The 26,870-nt window shown below is 39.7% G+C and overlaps 1 protein-coding gene across 9 annotated transcripts in view; it reads right to left on the reverse strand.

The window, feature by feature from the left end:
* The window catches only part of abcc3 (ATP-binding cassette, sub-family C (CFTR/MRP), member 3), a 62,322-nt gene that overhangs the window by 22,859 nt on the left and 12,593 nt on the right, over window positions 1-26,870 (reverse strand). For all 9 annotated transcript variants that reach the window (XR_005204643.1, XR_005204642.1, XM_037754596.1 and 6 more), the window contains exons 2-14: window positions 22,248-22,424; window positions 20,281-20,394; window positions 18,733-18,870; window positions 15,747-15,872; window positions 15,391-15,452; window positions 12,674-12,805; window positions 8,586-8,837; window positions 6,102-6,279; window positions 5,847-6,008; window positions 4,676-4,768; window positions 3,754-3,957; window positions 1,393-1,539; window positions 1,192-1,279 (exon numbers count right to left, since the gene is read on the reverse strand). Coding sequence is in view for 7 of the 9 variants with exons in the window: in XM_037754596.1 (XP_037610524.1) it covers window positions 1,192-1,279; window positions 1,393-1,539; window positions 3,754-3,957; window positions 4,676-4,768; window positions 5,847-6,008; window positions 6,102-6,279; window positions 8,586-8,837; window positions 12,674-12,805; window positions 15,391-15,452; window positions 15,747-15,872; window positions 18,733-18,870; window positions 20,281-20,394; window positions 22,248-22,424 (1,873 nt within the window). In the remaining 2 variants the exon portion in view is untranslated. The remainder of the gene's footprint in view (window positions 1-1,191; window positions 1,280-1,392; window positions 1,540-3,753; window positions 3,958-4,675; window positions 4,769-5,846; window positions 6,009-6,101; window positions 6,280-8,585; window positions 8,838-12,673; window positions 12,806-15,390; window positions 15,453-15,746; window positions 15,873-18,732; window positions 18,871-20,280; window positions 20,395-22,247; window positions 22,425-26,870) is intronic.

A 26,870-nucleotide genomic window follows, 5' to 3' on the forward strand; every position in this document is an offset into this window, starting at 1 on the left:
TTTTCTCAAGGTATCGCGATCATTAAAGTCTGTTTAAAGTATGTGCAATGTATGGAAGCCCTGAGAGGCAATGAGGAAAAAAAACCTGGTGACTCATTTTCTACATCTGACTTAAATTCTAAAAAAAATTAAAGAGAGTTGGGTTTTTTTCAGGATCATTTTAGTGTTGTTGTAATACTTATTTCGGCCACAAAAGGCTGAAGTGCACCCATAGAAATAGAATAGGAGTAAAACGGACATTCCCATTCAAATCAACATAGCAGGATGGCCACAGCGGCAGCCATTTTTATGTATACCGTTGCCATTGCGACCGTTGTAGCAGGCGACTTTCTTCAAAAGAACGTATATTGCCAAGAAGTGAAAGTCAATTGTTCATTCCATTGCAACATCAGCGCCCAGCAGCAAAGCTACACTTCGGCCATTTTGGACTGAAAGCGACTACCAGACACCAGTAAAACGTCCGCCTAAAAAGTGCCGTATAAAAGTCAAACAAAATTATTTCTATTCTATTGTCATATTCTACCAATTTGGCCTGTGTTAAACAACAAATTATTATAAATACAATAAGAGTTTTCAGTCCAAAATGGTGGCAGCGGCTGTTGTCAAAAAAATACAGGAGTTTCGTCTGCAAAGCGTCCGTATAAACTAAATCGACTTGGACCAAAAAAACATGGTGTGCCCCTCAGGTTTAGTAGTAGCGCCATGCTTTTGAGCGCTTTTTTTTCTCTCCGCCATGGCTCCAGTACCAAACTAACTGAAACATGATACAGCGTGCGTATGCTTCATTGTGCATGCGGAACTGTCAGAAAGCATCAATGCGATTCCAAGGAATCGAACAACTAGGAACTGGTTCTCTATTCCCATCCCTAGCATTTCCCCTGTCTGCTAAAGTGGCGGATGGCCTGACAGTTTTCTATGCACTCTAAACACAAATTACATGTATTGTGTGTTGCCAAGTTATTATAACATTACTGTTATGTCTTTCTTTTGGCTGGAGATGCAATTTAATTGGCGCTAATCTGCCGTTAGGGAAAACATGAATGATTATTTTTCTCACTTGCCTCTCAAGGCTTCCGTAGAAATCACATCAGAAATGTAAAAAAAAACTGACTGAAGCTGGGCAAGGTGGGGGAAAACAAAGACATAACATGTTTTAACCTCAATCAAAGGAGGCGCAGTGTTTAACTTCACCTGAGGCTGTGTTCTTCCTGTCTACTGAATTTGGGTCCAGCTCATCATGACTCAGGAAACCTTGGATTCGCTTCAGTGAGACGCTGGCCTGCGAAGCAAAATAAACACACAGGTACTCAATGAAGCTTGTAGAAACAAACAGGCAGAAAAGAAAAAAAAGAAAAAGGAAAAAAGAAAATGAAAAGAAGAAAAAGTTCCTACCTGTACTATGCTGCTGATGACTTGGGGCAGCATGTTGAGAGGAAACCTGAGGATGTTGAAGAGCGAGAGCGACACAAAGGCCTTCTCCGCATCCAGGATGTTGTTCTCATCCACAGTCACATACACAGCAAACGTTGTCAAGGCAACCTGGAAACACATCGGCAAACAGGCCGCTTAGACGTCAAGGTCCATCAGTTTACCGTGGAGATGTACTGCAGTCGGTGCTGTAATGCTACACACACTCGCGCATTAATCTGAGTCAACCAGTGACTCAGCAGCAATGACCTCATTATCAACAGCTGCTGATATTCACCACATCACAGTTTATCATTGATATACACTGGCTTTTTGCTGGTGTATTTATCTGATAAATAAAACATATATGACCACAAAATCAATCAACCAGTAGCTTGACAAGATGCTGTCACGTGACCTATAAAACCTGGTAACTGGAGTAGACACCAGCCGAAATAATAATAAAAAAAGACCAGTTATTCACTCAGGCTGCTCCCATATTATTTCGTTGGTTGTCATTGAATACACACAGACATGCCTGAAAAACATATTCATGTTTTTATGCTGCTAGTGAGGAATGCCTCTAAACGGCTGCACTTTGTGACTGTTCTAGCCAGACACGGCCTACCCAGCGAGGACCTTGTCACCACCTACACCGCTGTGGTAAGACCGTGTCTGGAGTATGGTAGTGTCCTTTTGGTGGGGTGCAATAAAAGCCAGCCTGCACTGCTTGAGAAAGGAAAAAAAAAAAAAAAGGGCCCTCGGGATCATCTCCAGAGGCTGCACCCCACCGCCCCAACTCCCATCTCTTCAGGCATTCAGCTGGTCAAAGAGATGACACACTCACACACAGACAAGAGCAGAAAATACAAACAGACTGCTCCGGAGCAGCAACGATCTCACACACGTCCAGTGCAGAACAAACGGCAGTCAGGCTGTACAATACAGAACTGAACGGAACAAAAGACGGATAGCTGAAGGTCTTTTTTATTAATGTAAATTATGCTTCTATTCAGTTGTTAAGTGTGAGCATGAATGCAAACAAATGCATTCATGTAATTATCATCTGTTGTCTATTTGTTGTCTATTTGCCCTCATTTCAATGTGTTCCTTTCTATTTTTTATTGTTAAGCACTATGAGCTACATCTCTTGTATGAAAAGTGCTCTATAAATAAAGTTGATTATTATCATTATGCCTGATACGTCTCTGGTGTTGTTAGTAGGTGGAGAGGGGGGGCCAGTCGCAAGATCATTTAGCCGTTCTTTCTGCCGGCAGGTCATGTTGTGTAAATGTTACTTGAAGTTACAAAAATGTTAAAATTTAAAGAGGACCTGTTGTGCTATTGTGCTTTTCCCCTTTCCTTTAAAGTGTTACATAGTTTTTTTGTGCATGTAAAAGGTCTGCAAAGTTACGAAGTCCGAGTCAAAGGGAGTCTCTTACACAGAAACACTGCTCCTGAACTGCCTGAGACGCCGTGATGTCACCAAGTAACACATCTGCATAACAGCTAGTTTGGCATCCAAACCTTCCACCTACAACACTGACCCTCCTCTCTACAAGCATGATGGAACCATGTCTACCTGCATGCACTTTGCACACGCACCCATTGCACGTTACCGGAGTCTTCCACAAGCTGCTAGCTTGACAGCTGTGAGTACCAACAATAGCCATGTTTGTTGTTTACGTTCATTATGATAATTTTGGGGAAGTGGTTTCGGAGGGAGGCCTGAAGGGACGGACTGTCAGTGTTGCCGACTTGGGGATTTTCTCTCTAGATTTAGGGACTTTTGAAGCTGCTAGCTACTTTCTTTGGAAAATAGTTGTCTACAATGGGCTGGGCTTTTTGGTTGAATCATTTTTAAAATCTAGTGTACTCTTGCTGGTTTCGCCAATGTTACCTACCGAAGCTTTAATACTAGGGCTAAGAACTAATTTTATCATAAGGTTTCTAAAGTAGTTTCAAATAAAGTTCCTTTGTAATTACTGTCCACAAATTAGGCTAGCTAAACAGATGCTGGATTATTTTCACTACTGTTAAACATGACTTATGATCTTATGTAGACTGCCTTGAGGCAACACAACTTCCTTAAACAAGTAAAGCCTGAAATTGGCAAACAACAGCGCAGATACTCAGATTATCTTCAGAAAATATCAAATACGAACACGTTTTGGCTGACACTCATGAGGCTTGTTTGGATTTGCTGGGTCTCACATTCAACTCTCTATTCACACAACAAAATGGAATGAAGAAGACATTCCCCAAATGCTTAATTCCTGACATATCACGCCCACAAATAGTCTCTTGAAAGAAAGACAGCTTTCCAGACATCCACACTAAGCCTACCAGGAACGGGGCACTGGTCCAGGCCATGGTGGACAGCGCTCCCAGGTAGGCCGTCTTGCGCAGCACGTTGAGCTCTTTCTGCCGAATGGCGAGGACCTTTTCTTTGAAGGAGTTCTCCCAGGCGTACAGCTTCAGGACTTTGATGCCGTTCAGGATCTCGTTCATCAGCTTGATACGAGAGTCCTTGTACTGCATCTGCTCCACCTGGGAGAGAGGGAGAGGAGGACGAAGACGAAGACGAGGACAAGAAGACAAACTGTTCTTTATCTGTGAATCAACTGACTAACCAAACACCAAACAAGACTCGATCAAAACCGCTTAATGCAAATGTATGTATATATTTATTATTGGAAATCAATTAACAACACAAAAAAATTACAAATATTGTCCAGAAACCCTCACAGGTACTGCATTTAGCAGAATAAATATGCTCAAATCATAACATGGCAAACTGCAGCCCAACAGGCAACAACAGCTGTCAGTGTGTCAGTGTGCTGACTTGACTATGACTTGCCCCAAACTGCATGTGATTATCATAAAGTGGGCATGTCTGTAAAGGGGAGACTTGTGGGTACCCATAGAACCCATTTACATTCACATATCTGGAGGTCAGAGGTCAAGAGACCCCTTTGAAAATGGTCATGCAAGTTTTTCCTCACCAAGATTTAGCCTAAGCGTTATTTAGCCTTTGGGACAAGCTAGTGTGACATGATTGGTACCAATGGATTCCTTAGGTTCTAGTTTCATATGATACCGGTATTTTCACTCCACCTTTAAAACTGATTCCGCTACAACCTAAAAATCAACCCAATTTGCTAGGAATAATTCATCCACAAAAAGTCTCAAACAACAAATATGTTTTATATCACTGACGTGCTTCCACTGAAAGTCAATAGACAGATCCTAGTTTGACTGCTCATACCTGGTAGGCTCGCGTCTTCATGGCAATGACGGCGTTTAAAGGGATCAGCATGACCATGACGGCCACCCCAGCCAGCACAGATGGACCGAGGTTCTGAAAAATACCGCAGAGTCAGTAAATCACTGCAAATATAATTCAAAACAAATACACACATGAAGCAAAAGTCCCCTGTGTTCAATAAATGACGTGTAGTCATAACTATCTACAGTAACTAGGGGTGTAAGAAAATATCGGTACACTTGAGTATCGCGATATTATGTGCTGTGATATTGTATCGATTTTCAATTAATAGTTAACATGCAAAGATTCAACAGTTATGTGTTGTGTTTGAACACCCGACAGCAAGGTAGCAGTGTTGTAATCTGTCTTCAGCCATTTGACTCCAATGTAACAACGTAAACTGAGACAGGAAGTAGCCTAAGGGTGCAAAAGCAAACCTGTTTAAACGTTTTACATATGGTGTTGTCTTCTTATAACCCTGAAGCGCAGCTGGATTCTTGCAATGTCACGAGAATCGTGGGATCACATATCACACGAAAATCCATCTTGCTAGGCTTTAAGTAATGCGTTTGTGTCCAGCAAGCCAGAGCACGGACTAATCAGCGTCCTGCGAGGAGCTACTGGCAGCTACGGGCGTGGCTTAAGTGTGTGTGACGCGACGACACAGAGAAGTCATTCTAAAAAACAATGGCGTCTCCTGAAGAGGTCAGCGTAGCTGCTGCACTAGCATCAGTTCTATCAGAACTGGAGAGTATTTCTTGACCGAAAGAAGAGCAAAGAACGGCACTGAAGACTCGATGGAAAAGATGTTTTCACTCTTCTCCCGACTGGCTTCGGCAAGAGTTTGATTGACAGATTGTTCATCCAATCGCATGCCAAGTATTTTTTTAAAGTGCCTGCCCTCTTTCAAACCAATGACTGTTTCCAATGACGGCTTCTCAGATGGTTCTGTGTAACAAACCATCTTGCGGGTCAGGTTAGTGTTCTCATACTATGACAGTTTTCTTAAAATTAGATTTAAAAAAAATTGTATTATATCGCCTAGCTTACAGTATCGCAATATATGGGGATATATCGAATTGTAACCCCTGGATCACGATACGTATCGTTTCTCCAGATTCTTGCCCTTACACAGCCCTAACAGTAACCCATGCATAATTTGTGCACGTACCTGCCAGAGGAAATATAGTGCCAGCATAATCTGAAGAGGAGCAGACCACAGCATGTTGAGGAAGGTGGTGAGGTCCATGAACCTCTGTGCGTCCACCGACATCAGGTTGACCACCTCTCCCACCGTAGATGAACGCTTGGCAGCGTTAGTTATCACCAGCGCCTGCAGAAATGAGGTCTCTTTTAAAGTTAGCGCATTTGTGCGCGTGCGCGGTAAAACCACGGTCAGAAAACGTGAGAGAATTTCTCTGCATACCTTCCTGTAGATAGCTCCTATGATGGCGGTGCGTACATTCATGCCGGTGACAAAGCAGTACTGAAAGTGATGGTGGAGGATGAGAGTCTGCAAGAAGGCTGTGAAGAACATGAGGAAGGCCAGCGAGTAGCCCCACCAATCAGGAGCACCCTTCTGTTTGGTGAATGAGATCAGCATCCTGCAAGAGCGAAGAAAAGGAAAACATTTTTATTATTATTTTATAGACACAATAACTAATCTGGAAAGAGCTGTGATGATGATGACACATAGCTAACTGCTTATGTCATCCCCTCCTGCCCTTCACATGGTCTGTAAATACACTCACATCTTCTTTGCAAAATGGTTTAGCGCAAGTTAGCATAAACACAATTCAATTCAACATGTTTTCTTTATCTCTGATGATATATCAAGATCATTTTATGATTTATTACAGTAAATATATTACATATTTGCAGTGAGGCTTTACACAAAAAATGAGAAATAGATCCCAGATGACATCTTTTCAAGTGTCTTTTCATGGCCTCCCTATAAACCTTCAGCAAATATGACTTCTGACTATGAGACACAGTCTGCCCTCATAAGACCTCCTGACCCCTAATATCACCACTACATTTAAGCTAAGCATTCACTAGACAATGCAACTAGTCCCAGATTAATTACTTACAATTAGCAGAGACATTAATAGCATGTTGCCTCCAAGCTGTGAGAGGGTCATTACACCTCCATGTACAGGCCCTCCCCAGATCCTCATCTCATCTGCGGCTTCTCTGAAACATTCTGACTGTTATCAATATCAAACGTGCTATGTCTTTTTATCACCCGTCTGCTAGCGTGCAACCGTAAAATGTCTTCTGACAAAATATCATCTTCCTCAAAGTCTCCCAGTCTTAAAACGACGAGAGGTCATCGCAAGGGATAGATATGTGATGGAAAAACTGACGTTATTCTGAGGAATAAAGGGGAAATCTGTGGGATGAATGGATCACCTTCCCTAAAACAAGGATGCCATTATATCTGGATCTGGATATGTAAAATATATTTAAATTGTTACAAATATACAGGGACAGAAAACATGTAATAAGTAAACACTCCTCAATAGGTCTACATTCAGTGAGATCTTTACATACTGACCGGACCCAGGAGCCAATACAGCACTTCCTATTATCATTGTATTAGTTGGAATATTGCAGGGTCCTAAGGATTTTTTCTGTTCTTCTATTTCTATTCTTCCTCATGTTGGTTATGGAGGAACGAAACTGCCAAAAATAACTGAATTAATAAATAAATAAATGACTCAAAAAATAACTGAATAAATATGTCATTAAATGTAGCAAAAATAATATTAAAAATAAATGTAGCCAAAATATGAGCATGTAATTTGCTTCTTTATTTATTTATCTTTGTATTAACTCCTTTATTTATTTACTCTTCTGTTTAACTTTCCCTTTAATTTATTTATGTATTTATTTTTTTGTATACTTTTTTAAATGTATTTATTATTATTATTATTATTATTATTATTATTATTATTATTATTATTATTGATATTAATTATTTGTATCCTAAGTCCTAAGGCTATATTTCTCTATTCTTTTTGTTCTTCCTCATGTTGGTTATGGGGGACGGAACCTGCCAAAAATAAATTAATAAATAAATAAATGACTCAATTAATAAATAAATAAATGTCATTAAATGTAGCAAAAAAATAAATGTAACCAAAATGTGACATAAATTGATATTTCTGTTTTAATTTGCATCTTTATTGATTTAATCTTCTGTTAATTTCCCCTTTTAATTATTTATGTATTCATTTTTAATAATATTTAAATGTACTTATTTTAGTGTTACTTATTATCATTATTATTGTTTATATTAATTATTTGTACTTATTTTTTATTTTGGCAGGTTGCGTCCTCCATAGTCGAATTAATCAAATATAAAGCACTATAGCAAATCATGAGCTCTATTTTTTGAATAGGACAGATGCAGTACAAAATTATCCAGAGCTTTCACAACATCGTACCAGAAAAGGAGAAAAGTTAAGTCTGCATCAATGTATTAGCATTACATGGCTATAATATCAAAATAAGTTCTGTGAAAGAAAATGATCTGATAGATAAAAGAGAAATAAAAATTACACTAAGCGTGACAGTTATTCCTGTGGCAGCAGTGATAAAATACGTACAGGAAAACTATGTGGTCAGCCAGCTCTGTTACCTTATCGCTATATAGAGATAAGGCTTTCATAGAACAGCTGCTATCTCTTAATCCCCAGCATGGTAGCGTGTATGCATTACATATAAACACAGCTACCATACTTTGGATAAAGCAAAATAGCATGCAAAAACATGGACACAACATTCAAATCTCGTCCTGAAGATAGCATTTGGAAACAGTGGAACAATGGTAACTTGTTGGTGTTCCAAACTTGCAAATATGGTGTAGTAAAGAAAGCACGCAGCGGTAACATTTCCTTCTTTCTACCTGAGCAGCTGAGGGTTGACGAAGGTGATGACGTCCTGCATGAGCTTGAAGGCCGAGCCAATCAGAAAGTACGGTCCGAAGGCTTTGATGAGGGCACGTAGGAAAGACGGCTGGCGGGAGGAAGCTTTCTGATTGGACAGCAACACCTCTACTTCCTCCGGGCCGCTTTCACCTCCTCCTCCTGCACCGATGTGGTTGGTGGTCGACGGCGGGGGCTTGGAGTAGACAGCCTGGCTGGACAGATTCTGGTCGCTGGAGATTTTGGGAGGTTGTTGAATAGGAAAGAGATAGAGAGATGGAGAGAATAACAGCTATGTGAGGATGGGGAACTCTCATTACAAGTAAAATGTATACATAAATATACACTGATCAGCCATGACATTATGACCACTGAGAGGTGAAGTGCGCCGCATGCTCCTGACGTTCCTGGTGTGTTCCGGGTTTAAGTTTCCCCCCTTCGGAAACCGCTGTCTGACGGCAAGGTAAAGCGGTGAAATATTCTAAATATAGTTTACACCTAAACTGATGTAATTTTTTTAGGTGGCTAAAATATGTTTTGCTGCTGCCCCCATCCACAACAGTACATTGCTTTGCTCCCGTGCTGGTACTCCTGTTTGTTTCTCCAAGCTTGGGACGTGCTGACCATCATCTACTGTAGGTAATATACTGACTATTGATAAGTACCTCATACAGCCCCACTTTAAAAAAAAATCCGAACTATCCCTTTAATTTGTGGATGAATTACACTAGCTACTGTTTTCGTTATTGATTATTGCACTACTGTAACAAAACCATTCATACTTTATCAGTTATGATAAATCCCTTTGGCAATGTTGGATAAGCAAATAGTAATACAAACAAGTGGAATAAAAGGACAATACATGTTGTAGTGTGTTCGTCATCCTGTTTGTTCACAAAGAGCTCAGACAGGGAGACATAATGTAAGAAATGCTGTGAAAGGAATGTTTAGCAAACTACACGAAATCTATTCTAATGCCAGCTTAGAGCGCAGGAGTCGGATTCCGGCAGTAAACTAATTGGTGGCTACAGTTCAACGGGACAACTGTGATGGAATTCAGCTTAACACCAAACAGGTTTCCAGACGACAAGTGAAAGCCCTAATGGAGCTTTTCCGTATCATTTTACCGGTTGTTCTCAGTGAGAAAGCACGATAAAAACTGTGACAGGAAATCTGCGGCACAGAAGAGAGGAAGCAGCCTCGCGGAGGTCAGAGTTCGCCAGACCTGTTGGGTGTGTTTGTGCACGACACGAGCTTCTCACTGTGGTAGCACAATGTAGAGCTGAAGTCCTGTTCTCAGAGACCAAGCAACTAAACTCATTTCTCCAGTAAGTAGGTGAAAGCTGAAGTAGGTAAGCTGGAGCAAATATGATTTTAAAAAAAGTAATTTTTTATAAAACTGTTTCTATATCCTGACAGTAGTGTATGAGACAGGTAATCTGAAACAAATTATGTTCCTCTGTGTCCTCCGGTGCTCCTAACGGCATCTGCAAGATGAGACCGGAGGAAAATAACCAATCAGAGCCGAGCTGGAGCAGCTGCCTGAAAACAGAGCCATAAGGAGGTGCAGAAATGCCTACTGCTGCTTTAACACACTAAAATAAACTTTGGAATGCAATATTACAGACGTGAGAAAAGTAATTAATTCTGCAGCCCATTACACAGAGCAGTGGGGGATGGATTTAATCCTTCAAGGCTCTGACATTAAAAACTAAAATTACTCAACGAACATAGAGAAAAAAATCTGTGCAACGACGCTATAAAAGAAAGCAAAGCAATGCATTTCCTATCTACTCCGTGACGTCTGTTCTACCTGCAGGATGTGCTGCAGACTGTGTGTGTACATGTGTGTGTGTGTGTAGTAGCAGTGGTACCAGTTTCATATTATTGTATTAGACGTAGCTATCCTGCTGCTAAGGTTACAAAAAAACATGCTCATGGTTTCACTTGTGCAAAAAAGGGAGGACATACTGTACATCTGTACAACACACACATCAACACACGCAAAGAGCCCTGCCCTCAAAGGCAACATCCTCTCCCCTCCCTGTTCTGACAAAAAAGTAGAAGGTGGGGCTATCCATTCCTTCCACGTGACCTGAATTTTCAGAGTAAGTAAAATCGGAGTAAATGTTTTTCTCTGGGAATTATAATTAGCTTACAGTTTGTTTGAGACCACAAACCTGAAGTCTCATCCAGCTGGTTTACATGCACTGAGGTAACCTGGTTAGTGTCCGCTTTCTGTATTAAACCGATGTCTGAATGTCAATTCAACAAGAAACCTGGTTAACAATAATTGAATTCTGCTGGAGAAACCAGATCCTATGGAAGAAGGAACCTGTCAAAATAAAAGAAAAAATAAATAAATGACTCGATAAATAAATAAATAAATAAATAAATAAATAAATAAATGTCATTAAATGTAGCAAAAAAATATATATAAAAATAAATGTAGCCATTAATTAATTCATCAAATGTGACATGAATTGATAAAATATAAAATGTATATAAATGAATAAATGCAAAAATAAATAAATAAATTTAAAAATTGATATAAATAAATAAAGAAGCAAATTCAAACAGAAATATCAACTTATGTCACATTTTATCAATCAATTAATGGCTACATTTATTTTTTATATTATTTTTGCTACATTTAATGACATATTTATTTATTAATCGAGTCATTTATTTATTTATTTATTCATTTATTTTTGATTTTGGCAGGTTTAAAAAGTTTTAGAACACAAATAGTTCCAATGTAAGAGCATCTAAGAGTACAAATGGTAGTAAGCATATGCTTAATCTGTGTTACGATTAAGAAGGGGTCCTAGGAAAACTTTCTCCCCTTTAAGGGGTCCCTGGCCCCTAAAAGTTTGAGAACCCCTGGCCTACACGACCCGATGCAGGAGTCAAACCTACCTCACTCTCAAAGCTGTGCTTGCTTTGCTGGTTGTGCACTGAATAGCAGTAGCCTGGGACAGGTGAAGCTGAAACAAATCCCCGTCTTTTATAAATGTAACACGGGTTGTGCCGTATCTAAAGTTGCATGCCGTGTGTAATGGTGATGCCCAAAATTGTTTTCTTGCAAATGAAGCATACAGGTTTAGCGTTGCTGAACGTTGGCAAGATGAATGCCAAATCTTTCAGTCCATTCTTCATTACAGCTGCGGTTTTCCACATCAACGTTCGTTCCGCTTCAGGCTCTTTGAGAGTGACATTTAAACAATTCAACTTTTACCCTATCTTTATTCAAGAGCGTGGTCTTTCAATTTGAGAGCATGAATCATCGATTTCACGTTCAGATTTTGTAATGCTTTCCCACAAAACCCTGTCCTCACACCGGGGTTATTGCAGTAAACTAAAATGAAAATAATCAGTGAAAAATATTGATAGTAAACTGAAACTAAATAAATAACTAAATAAACTCCTTTAAGGAAAACTAAAACTAACAACAATATGGCCTGGGTAAAAAACAAATAAAAATAAAACAAAAATAAAATAATTTCATGTCAGTTTTACTAGCTATAATTAGGGCTGTCAATCGATTAAAATATTGAATCCAGGATAATTAAATCCAAGATTCGACTAAAACTAAACTGAAATATAAATACGTACAAATATGTTTCTACAGTAGAACAGCAGACTGTATATAAATGCACAATAAAGGAAAAGCTGTGTTCCCACTACAGAGCCTGGCCTCTCACTGCTCCAACTAGGAAAAACTAAACAACATAAAAAGCTTTTGAACCTCCAGAATCATATGTCCGTAATACACTTACAATAAGGCAGCCTTGGTTTAAAAAAATATGGTAGCGGATAAATGTGATTATTGACCAGCTGTGCCTTTTGGAGTATCCAGGTTACGGCAGTTCTCCGGTTTCCTGCTTTAACCTGATTTCTCCCAATAATCTGCTGTCTTTGTCAGTAAACATAGTGACTGTTTTCATAATCTGTAATGCCAAGTAAAGGCTTTATATGAGTAACATAGACCTACTGGAAAACATTTAGCTTGTACTGTATATTTAAAAAAATTAACAATACATCTCCTCTTCTTCTTTTACAAACATACCTCTTGGCTTTGGTCTGCTCCTTCTCCCACTCATTGAGGAGTTTGGGAACCGTCACCTTGGAGCTGTCGCGCTGGTTCAGAGACCAAAGGTCTTTGCTCTCCAGAGGCATTTTGTAGCCTTTTATAGCCATACTGAGAGAGAGAGAGAAACAGCAGTTTAATGTAATGTGGTACAACAAACAATTCAACACTAACTATAAAAAAAAGACATTAGAGGGTTGTCAGCCTCCATCTGTCTCACTACTTTTGAATCTTTGTCGGTATGTTTTCTTATGTGCCCTGTTGCATGTTTCATTCTCTGGACAACGATATGCCTTTAAACAACTCTGAGATTACTGAGACAACTCAGTAAGAATGCTCCCCACAAAGACACTAAATTGAGTTTCCTGGATTTGCTGATCATCATTATGTACTAGTGGATCGGATTTCACCGGAAATTGGCTTGATGTATTTTTCCCGGGGATGAGGAGAGATTTGCTTACAGAAGAAAACAGAAAGAAGATGCTGTACTTCCTTCAAAAAAGAGCAATATCTTGTTTGTTGCAGGAATCACAAATAACAAAAAAACAGATTAGAACAGAACAGCCGGTGTGAGACGGGGGCTACCAATCATCTCAACCATGGTCTCACTTGTTTACAGCAAGTACCAAGGCAATTATTCTTTATGTTGGTATTGAAAAATGTTACAAAACCCCTTCAGCAGTGAAAACGACATGTGATTTATAATAAAATACTGCGGGGAGCACCAAAGTATTCAATATTAAATAATTATAAAATAATCATATGAATAAATTGATGTCACTTTTCATTTCATAAAGTCACTTTTTAATTCATAATATCCCTTTCCATGACAGAGGTGTTGTCACTAGTCACCTCCCCCTCACCTTTCAGCCAATCACATGCTAACCCAGCAGGTTTTATTACTCAGCATCAAAGTGAAAGCATTAATACACACGTAGGCAAAATTGTTGGTACCCTTCCGTTAAAGAAAGAAAAACCCACAATGGTCACTGAAATAACTTGAAACTGACAAAAGTAATAATAAATAAAAATTCACTGAAAATTAACTAAAGAAAATCAGCTATTGTTTTTGAATTATGGTTCAACAGAATCATTTTAAAAAACAAACTAATGAAACTGGCCTGGACAAAAATGATGGTACCCTTAACTTAATATTTTGTTGCACAACCTTTTGAGGCAATCACTGCAATCAAGTGATTTCTGTAACTCTCAATGAGACTTCTGCACCTGTCGACAGGTATTTTGGCCCACTCCTCGTGAGCAAACTGCTCCAGCTGTCTCAGGTTTGAAGGGTGCCTTCTCCAGACTGCATGTTTCAGCTCCTTCCACAGATGTTCAATAGGATTTAGATCAGGGCTCATAGAAGGCCACTGCAGAATAGTCCAATATTTAGTTCTTAGCCATTCTTGGGTGTTTTTAGCTGTGTGCTTTGGGTCATTATCCTATTTGAGGACCAATGACCTGCAGCTGAGACCAAGCTTTCTGACACTGGGCAGCACATTTCGCTCCAGAATGCCTTGATAGTCTTGAGATTTCATTGCACCCTGCACAGATTCAAGACACCCTGTGCCAGATGCAGCAAAGCAGCCCCAGAACATAACCTAGCCTTCTCCATGTTTCACATTAGGTACAGTGTTCTTTTCTTTGTATGCTTCATTTTTGCGTCTGTGAACATAGAGCTGATGTGACTTGCCAAAAAGCTCCAGTTTTGTCTCATCTGTCCAAAGGACATTCTCCCAGAAGCTTTGTGGCTTGTCAATATGCATTTTGGAAAATTCCAGTCTCGCTTTTTTATGATTTGCGTCCTCCTGGGTCGTCTTCCATTAAGTCTACTTTGGCTCAAACAGCGACGGATGGTGCAATCTGACACTGATGTACCTTGACCTTGGAGTTCACCTCTAATCTCTTTGGAAGTTGTTCTGGGCTCTTTGGTTACCATTCGTATTATCCGTCTCTTCAATTTGTCATCAATTTTCCTCCTGCGGCCACGTCCAGGGAGGTTGGCTACAGTCACATGGACCTTAAACTTCTGAATAATATGTGCAACTGTAGTCACAGGAACATCAAGCTGCTTGGAGATGGTCTTATAGCCTTTACCTTTAACATGAAGGTCTATAATGTTCTTTCTAATCTCCTGAGACAACTCTCTCCTTAGCTTTCTGTGGTCCATGTTCAGTGTGGTACACACCATGATACCAAACAGCACAGTGACTTCTTTTCACCCTTTAAATAGGCAGACTGACTGATTACAAGTTTGAAGACACCTGTGATGCTATTTACAGGACACACCTTAGTTTAACATGTCCCTATGCTCACATTATTTTACATCTTTTCTAGGGCTACCATCATTTTTGTCCAGGCCAGTTTCATTAGTTTGTTTTTTTAAATGATTCTGTTGAACCACAATTCAAAAACAATAGCTGATTTTCATTAGTTCATTTTCAGTGAATTTTTATTTATTATTACTTTTGTCAGTTTCAAGTTATTTCAGTGACTATTGTGGGTTTTTCTTTCTTTAACGGAAGGGTACCAACAATTTTGCCTACGTGTGTAGCTAGCTGGATAATTCAGAGCTATCTCCTTTTTAATGTAATAATGAACTTTTTACTAATTACTAAAGCAGATCACTATATATGCACAACAAAGTGTGGGTCTATGGGTGATATGGTGGATGGCAGAGAGCAGTGTGAACCCACCTTGTGAACCACCAGAACGTCATGGTGGAGAGAAAACCTGCTGTAGTTTCAGGGCAGGAATTCTGAGAGAAAAAAATGGGAAAATGTTCAGACAAAATAGGCCAGAGAGGTTAAACAAGGATAAGGATGACATACTTCTGGGAGCAGCCAGTAACAACCGTGTTCTCTGTGAGTGTGACCTGCTTGAACAAGCACGGGACGGCCCCAAAGCACACGCTCTTTTCAACCACTCAGGACACTGAATATACAATGTCAGCAGGAATATGAGATGCTCTCACATACGGCATAACATACAGACACACACATATGCTTCATGGGTTTGGAGTGGACACTGCAGCAGACTGTAAAAAACTCACAGGGTCTGTGACAGCAGTGGAGAAGAGAGGAGGTTTCTCATTGAAGCAGCAGAGGATCAGCTCACAGACCACCAGGCCGAAGTAGAAGTAGAACGTGGTGAATCGCAGCTTGTCGGTCACTTCGCTCTGAAATGTAAAACAAAGACGCACACACATACAGTACATACAAAGAGGTGAGTTCAGACGACAGTTGTAAAGCAGTGTGTTTACATGCAGGCAAATTAGACATCATGCATGAGAGAGAATAACTATACTAGTGTCTGAATGGGCTTCTTTTTGAAAGTGAAGGGAACACATTGTTTTATACTTCCTTCGATTTAAATGGTTTATATTTTGTTACACTTTGTTTAGCTCTTTTTTTACTGTGTTAGCTGATGCATCTTGTTTTTTGCACTATCCCCTTTGCTGCTGTACACTGCAAATTTCCCCACTGCGGGACTAATAAAGGAATATTTTATCTTATCTTATCTTATCACAACATTAAGTTAATAAAAAAGACATTCAGACTAAATGTCAGACATTTTTTCGGCAGTTCTAAAGCACACCTATTATGCTTTTGTGCATTTTCCCTTTCCTTTAGTGTGTTATATAGTTTTTTGTGCATATAAAAGGTCGGCAAAGGTACAAAGTCCACACCAAAGTGAGTTACTGTCCCCCACAGAAACACTGCTCCTGAACGGCCTGAAACGCCTCGCCTGAAGTCCCGATTTTTCTTCCTTAACGTGGTGATGTCACCAAGTAACACAATTGCATAATATCTGTAGCAGCTAGCTTGGCACGCCCTCAGTTGCAACTGATAATTATAATACCTTGTTAAACGGTTAATAAATACTTTGTTAAACATCTATCAACATTATTTAGACAGATAGTTGATACTTTGTCAATGGTTAATAATTGGTTTCTGGTCCATCTATCTACGTAATGTTTATAGGTGTTTTACAAACGATTTCTTAAAGGTTTACAAATCATCAATGAATACTAAATATATAGTATATATATAAAATGTTATAATGTGTGCAACAATAAACTGTTAATAAATACTTTACTAATGTAATCAGAATATAATTGTTATTGTCTCCTATCAGCTATGATACAATATATAATTTATAAATTCACAATAATCGAGATGTTGTCGAGATGTGTTGCACGCATGCAAATGTACTTAAGGTCGACTTTCACCCATTCATTTGAGTTCTTACAACAGTTCTTCTTCACAGACGTCTAGATCAGTTGAATTATGAATAGAGGCGTCACCTTTGACGTTGCAACTTTTTCAGAATCATATTTGTTCATGGGCTCATTTTCTGGATCAACGTGATTACAGCAGCCCATTTCTGCAGCAGCCTGGGCTGACCTCAACACATGGCTGCTTGGTTAACCGCCTGCTCCAGGCTCTGCCACGTCCGTCTGTCTGCTGCATGACTGTCTGGGGTTGATTTTTTATCACTAAAGCAGCTACAAAAAGTTATCAGGAAGACTTCTAAATATGAATTGCCATTTATCTTCAAGGCTTTTTTTTTGGTTTGAGGCTTTTGGCATAAACAAAGAAACGTTTTTGCAGGAAAATGCCAAATATCATCCATCATGCATCACAAAAGGACTGCAAGCGAATCTGTGACAGCAGTTGCCACACCTTTTTGCACTCTGACACACACCTGCAGGCTGGGTAGGTGTGGTCTGCTAGGAACGGATATAAAAGAAGTTCCGCCCACACATGCACAACATATGATTTGATGAACAAAGATGTTACAGTAAGCTGTAGTTTTAGCCTTTCTGTGCTGTGATGTCATAATGACTTGCATTTCTCATACATTTGTCTGGTCTTGTAGATATTTATTACATGCTCTACCACGTTGAGGCCACCCAAGCAATTGATGGTGGCTTAAGCCATAAATCAGATTATCCTCCACACCGATATAAATATGTTAATCGGAGTACAGTAAACAGCATTACTCTGATTATTAATCCTAATCCAATTGTTATGTGCATGTTAACACAGCCACGAATATTTTCACAAGGCAGACTAGCAAGTACAGTATGTTAATTGGAGCACAGATCAAAGTCAAAATGTCCTGCCAAGATGTAACAAATAATGGCGCAAAAACTTAAACCTGCATTGTGTAAGTTGTTACAGCAGATGTGTTATCAAACAGTTGCCTATTTACCCGTCCAGCAGAACTGGAGCAACATTAGCAGTCTTTTGGAGCACATTTGAACACATCATGACGACGTTAAAATTTACCTTCACCGATACTCACACGATTATGATGCATTCAGGCTCTATTGAATAGAGCCTGAATGCATCATAATGTAAATCAATAGCACCTTTCGTGTTGAAATCGGCAGGTTGAAAGTTAGTTAACCTTACCTGTTAGCAGCCAGTAATCAGCACAGTCCTGCACGGAGCGGACAGCTAATGTTAACTAGCTCTCGTCCTGCCGATTTCAACATGGATTAGTTGTTTGCAATGTAGCATTATCAGGGAAAAAATATGGTTTCGTCCCCTGGAGGCGTCGATAGGGAGTTTACTGCATCCCAAACAGTTAGTCTCGAGCCTTGACAGTACTGTAGAAGAAAGAGTACCGTCACGTTTTCAGAATCTTTCTCAATACCTCGGATATGGATATCGTATGATCAATTTGTGTTATGGGGCTGCTCCTGATATATATTTTACATTTCCTTCTTTGTTCTTTCATGTTGCCTGCCGTTGTGCATCTGTTCTCCAGCCTTACATTATACACCTGTCCTGTACGGTTTGTTTGCTGTTTGCTGTGTGCTGCAGCTCTGTTGGCGAGCTGTGCAGCACCAGAGGTGAGATAAGTCTGCTGGGAACAACAGGCCTACTATTCCCCCTCTGCTTAGTGGTGTCCTGGGCTGACCCCTTCAAAACATCCACTCACTGTAAGCTCCAAACCAACTCCTGGGGGGGGGGAGATGACAGGGCACCAGGCATGTTAAAGGCATTTGATATACGGCGTGTTCTCACCTGGCTGGAGGCCTGCAGGATCTTGGAGCGGAAAGGCACGATGGCACACAGCACGGACAGGAACCAGAAGATGAAGAGGACCCCCGAGGACTGAACCCCTCGTAACCTCTCAAACTGAATCAGAAACGTGGCCAGCAGCTGAGAGAGGAGGGAGGGGGGGGATGTCACACAGAGAGAGGAAAAAGGAATGAGTGTCCAGAGGGAGAGGCCCAGTTAGATTAGCCAGGACGGGATCACTGAGGGCATGTAAGGTAAACCGAAGTCTGACTGGGTCAGTGTTTCATGCTGACTGTTCCCCCATCAAACGCCGGGTTAGACGGACTGAACCAGGAGTTTTCTTCAACCATAGAGTCATAGCCCTCAGAAGAGCTACAGACAAGCTCTCCTCAAGTGTACTGCTCTAACTGAAGGTTTTCATCCTTGCTACTGCTGAACAGCCAGTGTAAATGTGCCCTCATCAAACCATTTTTTCTCCAGACAGAAGTTATATGCATTAGTATGCACACAGTAATAGTAACACCAACAGTTGAGCCTCTGGTTTGGTGTACAGTACAACGAATTTCTTAGAAAAATAAACATATGAATGCATACGACTGCTTCTTTCTGGCTGAACAAGTTGCATTTGCTATGAACTCCTGGAAAAGGCCAAGAAAAATAATCGAGTTAGCAGCTGTGGTGCTCAGATAAGATTTGCTTTAACTAAGTTTGAAAAAGCAACAACTCTCTAATGGTGTGATTTGTAGAACGTTCCTGACAGACGCACACTGAGGAGGCAAACCGCTTTTTGAAATACTGGAACAGTGCAGCATGGGTGATATGGTACACTTCAAAATAAAAGTCTGCAAGCTATCCAGTTGAAATATACTGTGAACTTTAGTTGGACCACAGACCAAAAAATTTACAAATTATTTGAAAAAAATAACCAATAGATAAATTAATGACAAATTAATCATTAGATGCAGCCCCGGCTTAGCTCAACAGCTAATTTGCACCCATAGTGGCTTGAATATACACCGATCAGCCATAACATTAAGACCACTGACAGGTGAAGTGAATAACATTGATTATCTCGTTACAATGGCACCTGGCAAGTGAACATTTTGAACTTTGAACTTTGTGTTGGAGGCAGAAAAAATGGGCAAGCGTAAGGATGTGAGCGACTTTGACGCGGGCCAAATTGTGATGGCTAGACGACTGGGTCAGAGCATCTCAGAAACTGCAGCTCTTGTGGGATGTTCCCGGTCTGCAGTGGTCAGGACCTACCAAAAGTGGTCCAAGGAAGGAAAACTGTGCACTTTGCATATGCAAACTACATATGCAAATGATATGTTTGTATAGTTTCTTTGTGCCAATGTAGTTTCCAAGCCACTCATTTTTTCAAAGGTATGAAATGTTCAACATGTTAACCATAAACAAGGTTTCTGAACCAAAGACAGTTGACAGAGAGGGCATAAAGAGCTATTGAGATTATCAAAACAGAACCACACATCCTCTTATTCTCAGGATTTAAAATCTTGTGCAATTGTTTTTGGATGGCCATATCCTCACCATGGTCATGCCGAGAACCAGCGGGGTGACAAAGTAGATGGGCGGCTTGGTGAGCTCATGGAGTGTGTAGAAGAGATCTATCCAACACACAATCCATAACAACAAGCCAAACACCTGAGAGCACACAGAGAGAGGAAGGTGAATAACAGACATTAAATACTACAAAAACAGAGGGAAGTAAGGTAGATGATTAACCGGCTAGTAACCTAATCTAAACATTGGAGGGTGGGGGTTGTGTTTCTGGCTAGCCCTGTGCTCATTGTTCAGAAGTTAGTCAAAACCATTTGCATTTACAGGAAAATGTATATCAAATTCCGATAAGAAGTCAGAATATTTATCCTAGGTGTTTGTTCTAACTTTTGTACATCTTTTGTCAAATGTGTAATTACCAAAAAAATTAAGTTTTATTTATTTTCCTGTAGTGATAGTGCCCCCTACATTAGTGTTCTTCAGGGGATTCAGACTGACAATGACTATGGTGACATGTAGGGCTGTGTATTGACAAGAATCAGAAGAAGCGACAAGAAGCAATACGATATGTATCACGATACAGGGGTCACATTTCAATATATTGCAATACTGTAAGCAAGGCGATATACTGCGATTTTTTAAATCTAATTTTAGGAAAACCTGTCATAGTATAAAGAACACGCCACCATATGCATACAATCTGAGTAAAACAAGGTTACTTTCTCATGCAATCAGAATCTGCATTTGCATTTATCCCAGTCCCTGTAACATCGACATCACAGCACTAGGGGTGTAAGAGTATATGTTTTGTGATACTGTATCGATTCTCAAAAACACTGTATTGATTTTATACCGTTATGTAAAAAAAATTAGTTTATATAGTTTACATGCAAAGATGAACTCTCACTCAATTCTTGCAAGTAGCCAAGCACATAGTAGGGGTGTAAGAAAATATCGAAAATATTGAGTATCGCGATATTACGTTTTGTGATAATGTATTGATGTGTTTTCTCAAAAACACTGCATCTATTTTACTCTGATTTTATGCATATGATGGTGTGTTCTTTATACTATAAGTTTTTTAGTTTCCTTGATTTAAAAAAATTGCAAAATATATCGCCTAGCTTACAGTACCACAATATATTGAATCGTAACCCCCGTATCATGTGTATCGTGTCGCCAGATTCTTGCCAATACACAGCCCTACATAGCACTACTTTTTATGCAATCTGAGCCACTGTCTGCCACAAATATTTGCATGTAAACAAATAATTAAAAATTAATCGTTTTTGAGAATCGATACAGTATCACAAAACACAATATCGCAATGCTCAAGTGTATCGATATTTTCTTACACCCCTAATTACATGCACTATTACACGCACTATTTAGTTTTTTCCATTATTCCGAAAGAGACAATAATCCTTCTAAGTTGTTTACATGGCTATCGAAAATGAATTTTCCACTAATATTCCCGTTTACATGCAGCAGTGCATTCTACGATTACGGTAAAACGCACCCATGACGGAGTTGCAGTATTTGCGCATATCCAAAAACCTGTTGATATTAAAGTGTCGGCTAGTTGGTTTGTGTACAACGCACAGAGCTGACCGTAAACCCCAATTGAGACGCATATTCCGAATGCGCTGTATTCGTGTCCAAAGAATGCTCCCAAAACCTGAATAATATCGGCATATCTCACATGTCTCAATCAGAAAATGCTCCATTTGGAATAAGGCCTAATTCAGAATATCCAAACGGCATATGGGGTTTACATGACCTGTATCAAATTCGGTCATATTCGGAATAATAGTGGAACATTAGTGTGCATGTAAATGTAGTCAATAGGGCTGACCCGAATGTTTCGAAGCTTCAGCCGTTGCCATAGTAATCGACCGTCAAATCAGTATTCGAATGCTTGCAGATGTATCAGTCTAACCTTGCTTTTGGAGTACACTGTGATAAAATACACAACAACAAAGTCCCATGGATCTCACCGTTTTGGATCGGTTCATGATGGACATCATGATGTAGCCTCTGTTGTTCTTCTTGAGATAGAAGAGGTAGATGGGGCACACGGCCCAAAGGTAGATGCACGGCAGCCATGACAGGACGGTGAGCTGAAAACACTCTGGCAGGTCCGGCCGATCTGTGTGGAACGTCTGATTGGCTACCTGCAGAGACACACACACAACGGGGATCAGCGCTTTAGCTCACGGCCCTGCGTCACTTATCAAACAACCCCAAACTGTGCTATCTGAACCTTCCTGCTGAGTCACAGACACACAGTAAACAGGGCACACATGAATCACCACAACTCCATCTGACCAGATGTTTTCCCTGAAGGGAAATCTGTTAACACTTTGGCAATATTTACCCATCTCTATGGTCAGGGGGCGGGAAAAATGATGGGAAATCCAGTTCCTGACGTGACAGATCATAAAAACTTTAAACCCCAAGATTACCAGATTTATAAGTAACCTCGAAGAAGCAGGTCAGAGCTTCAGCAGCCTGACAACATTCATCAAACCCTAGAATATTTACTAACCAGGAATGTAAGTCTGTTTTTTGAAAACTAAAATCAGATTCAAAGGTTGCAGCACTGGCCTGTTTGGACAAAACATCATAAATGTAGACACAAACGTAAAATTCCATTTAACTTTTTAGTAGGGCTGTCAAAGTCAATGCGATAACAACACGTTATTGCGAATTCGTTTGAACACCACTAATTTCTTTAACACATTAACGCTATTTTTAAGTTGTACCGGGTTCAGTTTTAAAGCTAGAGTGAAGACACTGATATCTTATGAAACTATAAAACCTAAGGAATCCATTGGTATCAACCATGACATACTAGCTAGTCATGAAGGCGGCTAAACAACGCTCCAAACTAACGCTAAATTTTGGCAAGGAAAAACTGTCATAGCCATTTTCAAAGGGGTCCCTTGACCTCTGACCTCAAGATATGTGAATGAATGATATGGTTCCATGGGTACCCACGAGTCTCCCCTTTACAGACATGCCCACTTTATCATAATCACATGCAGTTTGGGGCAAGTCATAGTCAAGTCAGCACACTGACACACTGACAGCTGTTGTTGCCTGTTGGGCTGCAGTTTGTTGTGATTTGAGCACATTTTTTTATGCTAAATGCAGTACCAGTGGACAATATTTGTAATTGTTTTGTGATTTTAATTGATTTCCAGTAATAAATATATACATACATTTGCATAAAGCAAGAATATCTGTCCACTCCCATGTTGATAAGAGTATTAAATATTTGACAAATCTCCCTTTAAGGTACATTTTGAACAGATAAAAAAATGTGCGATTAATCACTATTAACTATGGACAATCATGTGATTGATCGCAAACAGCCCTAATTTTCTTAAATGTATTTTTTGCCCTAACTTGAGCACTTTAATCAATTTAGGTCACTTCTGTTGCTTTTACGCTCTTGAGAATAGAAACAAAAGCATGCAGGGAGCTGACAACATGCTCACAGGTTCATAAAGGTTAAGAGAGTTCTGTAAGACGAGCTCTACGTGTGATGAGCTGTTACTGTTAAACTTTTTCCACGACATTGTGTGAAAACAGTGTGATTCTCTTATCTTGCTGCTCAGGAACAATGACTGAGTGATCCAGAGGACATCCGGGGGAGAAAGGTAAAGTAAACATGCATCATAGTGAGATGCGGCCCTGACGCAGCGCTTATCGTGCTCCACTGGACGAACACCAGGTCCAGGGCCCACCCACAGATGGAACCAAGATAAACACAGCTGCTGGCCTCCAACTCTCCTCACCCATCTGCATGAAGCATGCGTGCATAGCTAAGTGTGTGCGAAAGCGTTGCGGTGGTGAGGAAGTAACGGGTTATCGCTCGTGCTGGTGTGTGTGTGTGTGTGTGTGTGTGTGTGTGTGTGCGTGTGTGTGTGTGTGTGTGTGCGTGTGTGTGGAGAGCAGCTGTGAAATGTTTCTGTTTCAGAAGTTCTGTCCATTCTGGCTCATGAGCTCTAAACACACAGCGGGTTTCATCACTCTTCCTGACAGGAAATATTTAACTGACCATGAGAAAAAAAAATCTGTTATTTTTGTTTTTGACCCAAATTTGTGAATTTCACGTCTTTTAAAAACCTTCTAGAGATTTTCCCCATGTGTCGTACACCCAGAACACCACAAAAATGCACTCTAGCTCTTATAATGACTCAATAGGAAATTTAATAAACATTTAGATAAGGCCTAAACATTTTGTTGTTCTATTGGATTTTTCCATTTTAGCAAATGTCTATGCTTCCAAATGGTACACAAGGAGCAAATAATTAGAAGTGGGGTTGTATGAGGTACTTCTCCATAGTCAGTGTTTTACCTACAGTAGATGACGGTAAGCACGCCCCCAGTTTGGAGAAGCAGACAGGAGTACCACCACGGAAGCAAAGCAAATATACTGCTGTGGACGGGGGCAGCAAAATGTATTATAGCCACCTACAATTCTACAATTCTACAATTTTCATTTAGACGCTTTTGTCCAAAGCGACGTACATCTGAGAGTTCGTACGACACAAGCAAGGACCTAGATAGGAGGGAACAACATTAGAGTAAGTGCCAACAACAGCTTCAAGTCCGATCGGACACAGGCAGTGCACAGAGGCAATGCACAGGGTGTATAGAAGCAGATTCTTTATTTTTGTCATCATCATCATCATCATTAACAACATCAACAATGTCATTATAATAATATCATCATCATCATCATCATCATCATCATCATCATCATTATCAGAACACCGGTCGACCGCTGCCTCGACCAGCAACTCCCGTGTACTGCGAGGTAAAATTACAGTTGTTTTTTTTCAATGGAGTCTGGTTGCTTTGGCGAGAGCATAGATAACAGCTTCAGTTCCCCGTGAGAAACATAGACTGTATAGCCGTCTCACGGCAAGGTAAACTAGCAAAAAATATTCTAAATATAGGCTAACATACACTTAGCTACACTGATATTGATTTTTTTTAGGTGAGCCTTGGTGATATTGATGGTGATGATATTGAGGATGTTGCTGATGTTGATTAGGATATCCATGATGATGATGATATTAATGACATTGTTGATGTTGTTAATGATGATGTTCCCTGTGCCAGTCATCTCACTAACTGTTAAAAAGACTGAATGCATGTAATACATGCATGGGAACTACAGATGATGACGGGAATGTGAAGGGAAGTGATGTGATACAGTGATATGTGGACAGACAGAATAAAAGGACAAGTAAAATAAGTAACAACATTGTTTTGTTTTCTATGACATTAAACGGATGTGAATTTAATAGTGTGAGCTTGACACACTGAAAATGTAAAGAAATGCATACAGAAAAAACAAAAACATGCTGCTGAATTTAAGATGTTGATTATCAAATGTCAAAATGTGAGCGTTGAATATCAACATTTTCTAAATGTTCACACAAAAGAAGCGTATTCAGCTGGTTTGGGTGGAGCTGAGCAATGTAAATAAATGTTACTAATAATATAAAATATGAGTAGCTCTCGGCCACTTTCATTTTGTCAAAGGAGCTCTCAGAGGAAAGAAGGTTGGAGACCCCTGTTATAGGCTATGTCCTCCATTCAAACATTTGTCCTTCCCTCATGCCAACCTGAGCAGCAAGACAGCCGCCAACAGCACATTATGTGTGTTATTGTGTTCATACTGTATGTACCACACATTCACACATCCCTATCTCACTCTGCGTGGTAACTGTAATGAAAAGTAAATGTCAAATTTAAAAGCATTCTGATATCTCCACTGCACACCAGGGGAAAGGCAGTGAGCAAATACCACGTTTAATAACCGACCATACCAGACACGGAGATTTTCTTTGCTCACACGCACATCACATTAATTCTTATCGTGGCGACAAAGGCACTTAATGTACATAAGACATGGTTTAATTTGTTTCAGCTACGGAGGCTCACCTTTCAAATGGAACATTCATGTGTGCATGTGAGCGTATAAGACAATGGGGAACATTTTAAACGTCTGTCAGCGGATATTAATACTTGTGTTCTTCTGAAAGTGAAAGAAGGAGATTGTTTTCATGGGTGAAAGGAGAAAATACAGGATATGATTTTCTAAGCTCTTTGGTTGCTATGAGAGAATGTGGTTCTTGCACAAGCACTCGTTTTTTTTTTTTATATTTCATCTGATACAGAGGCTGCTTTCAACATTATGACTTATCAAGGCTGTAGCCTAAACATGTTTAAGCTTGATACAATCTGAAACTGAAGATTTTGTAACTGCACAGAAGAGCTTGTGGAGCCTTGAAAAAGTTAAATATCAATATTAATTCACACGCCAATTGATAATGAAATATATAAAACCTTCATTAATTAATTAATTGATAAAATAAATTGTAAAAGTGTATAAAGGTCATTCCCATGCTCTATTATGTCTCATAAGTTGTTGCAGCAATTTTCAGCTTGATACCATTTGTTACGCAGATTTTGTAACTGTGCCACTGTGCTAAATTTAACCATTGTTTTTACCACTCGAAAATAAATACAACATATTATCCAAGGAGGGATTATTAATAATCCCTCCTTGGATAATCTTTATTGATAATCCCTCTAAA

This window comes from Sebastes umbrosus, chromosome 20 (genome assembly GCF_015220745.1).
Source record: "Sebastes umbrosus isolate fSebUmb1 chromosome 20, fSebUmb1.pri, whole genome shotgun sequence".
Taxonomy (NCBI): domain Eukaryota; kingdom Metazoa; phylum Chordata; class Actinopteri; order Perciformes; family Sebastidae; genus Sebastes; species Sebastes umbrosus.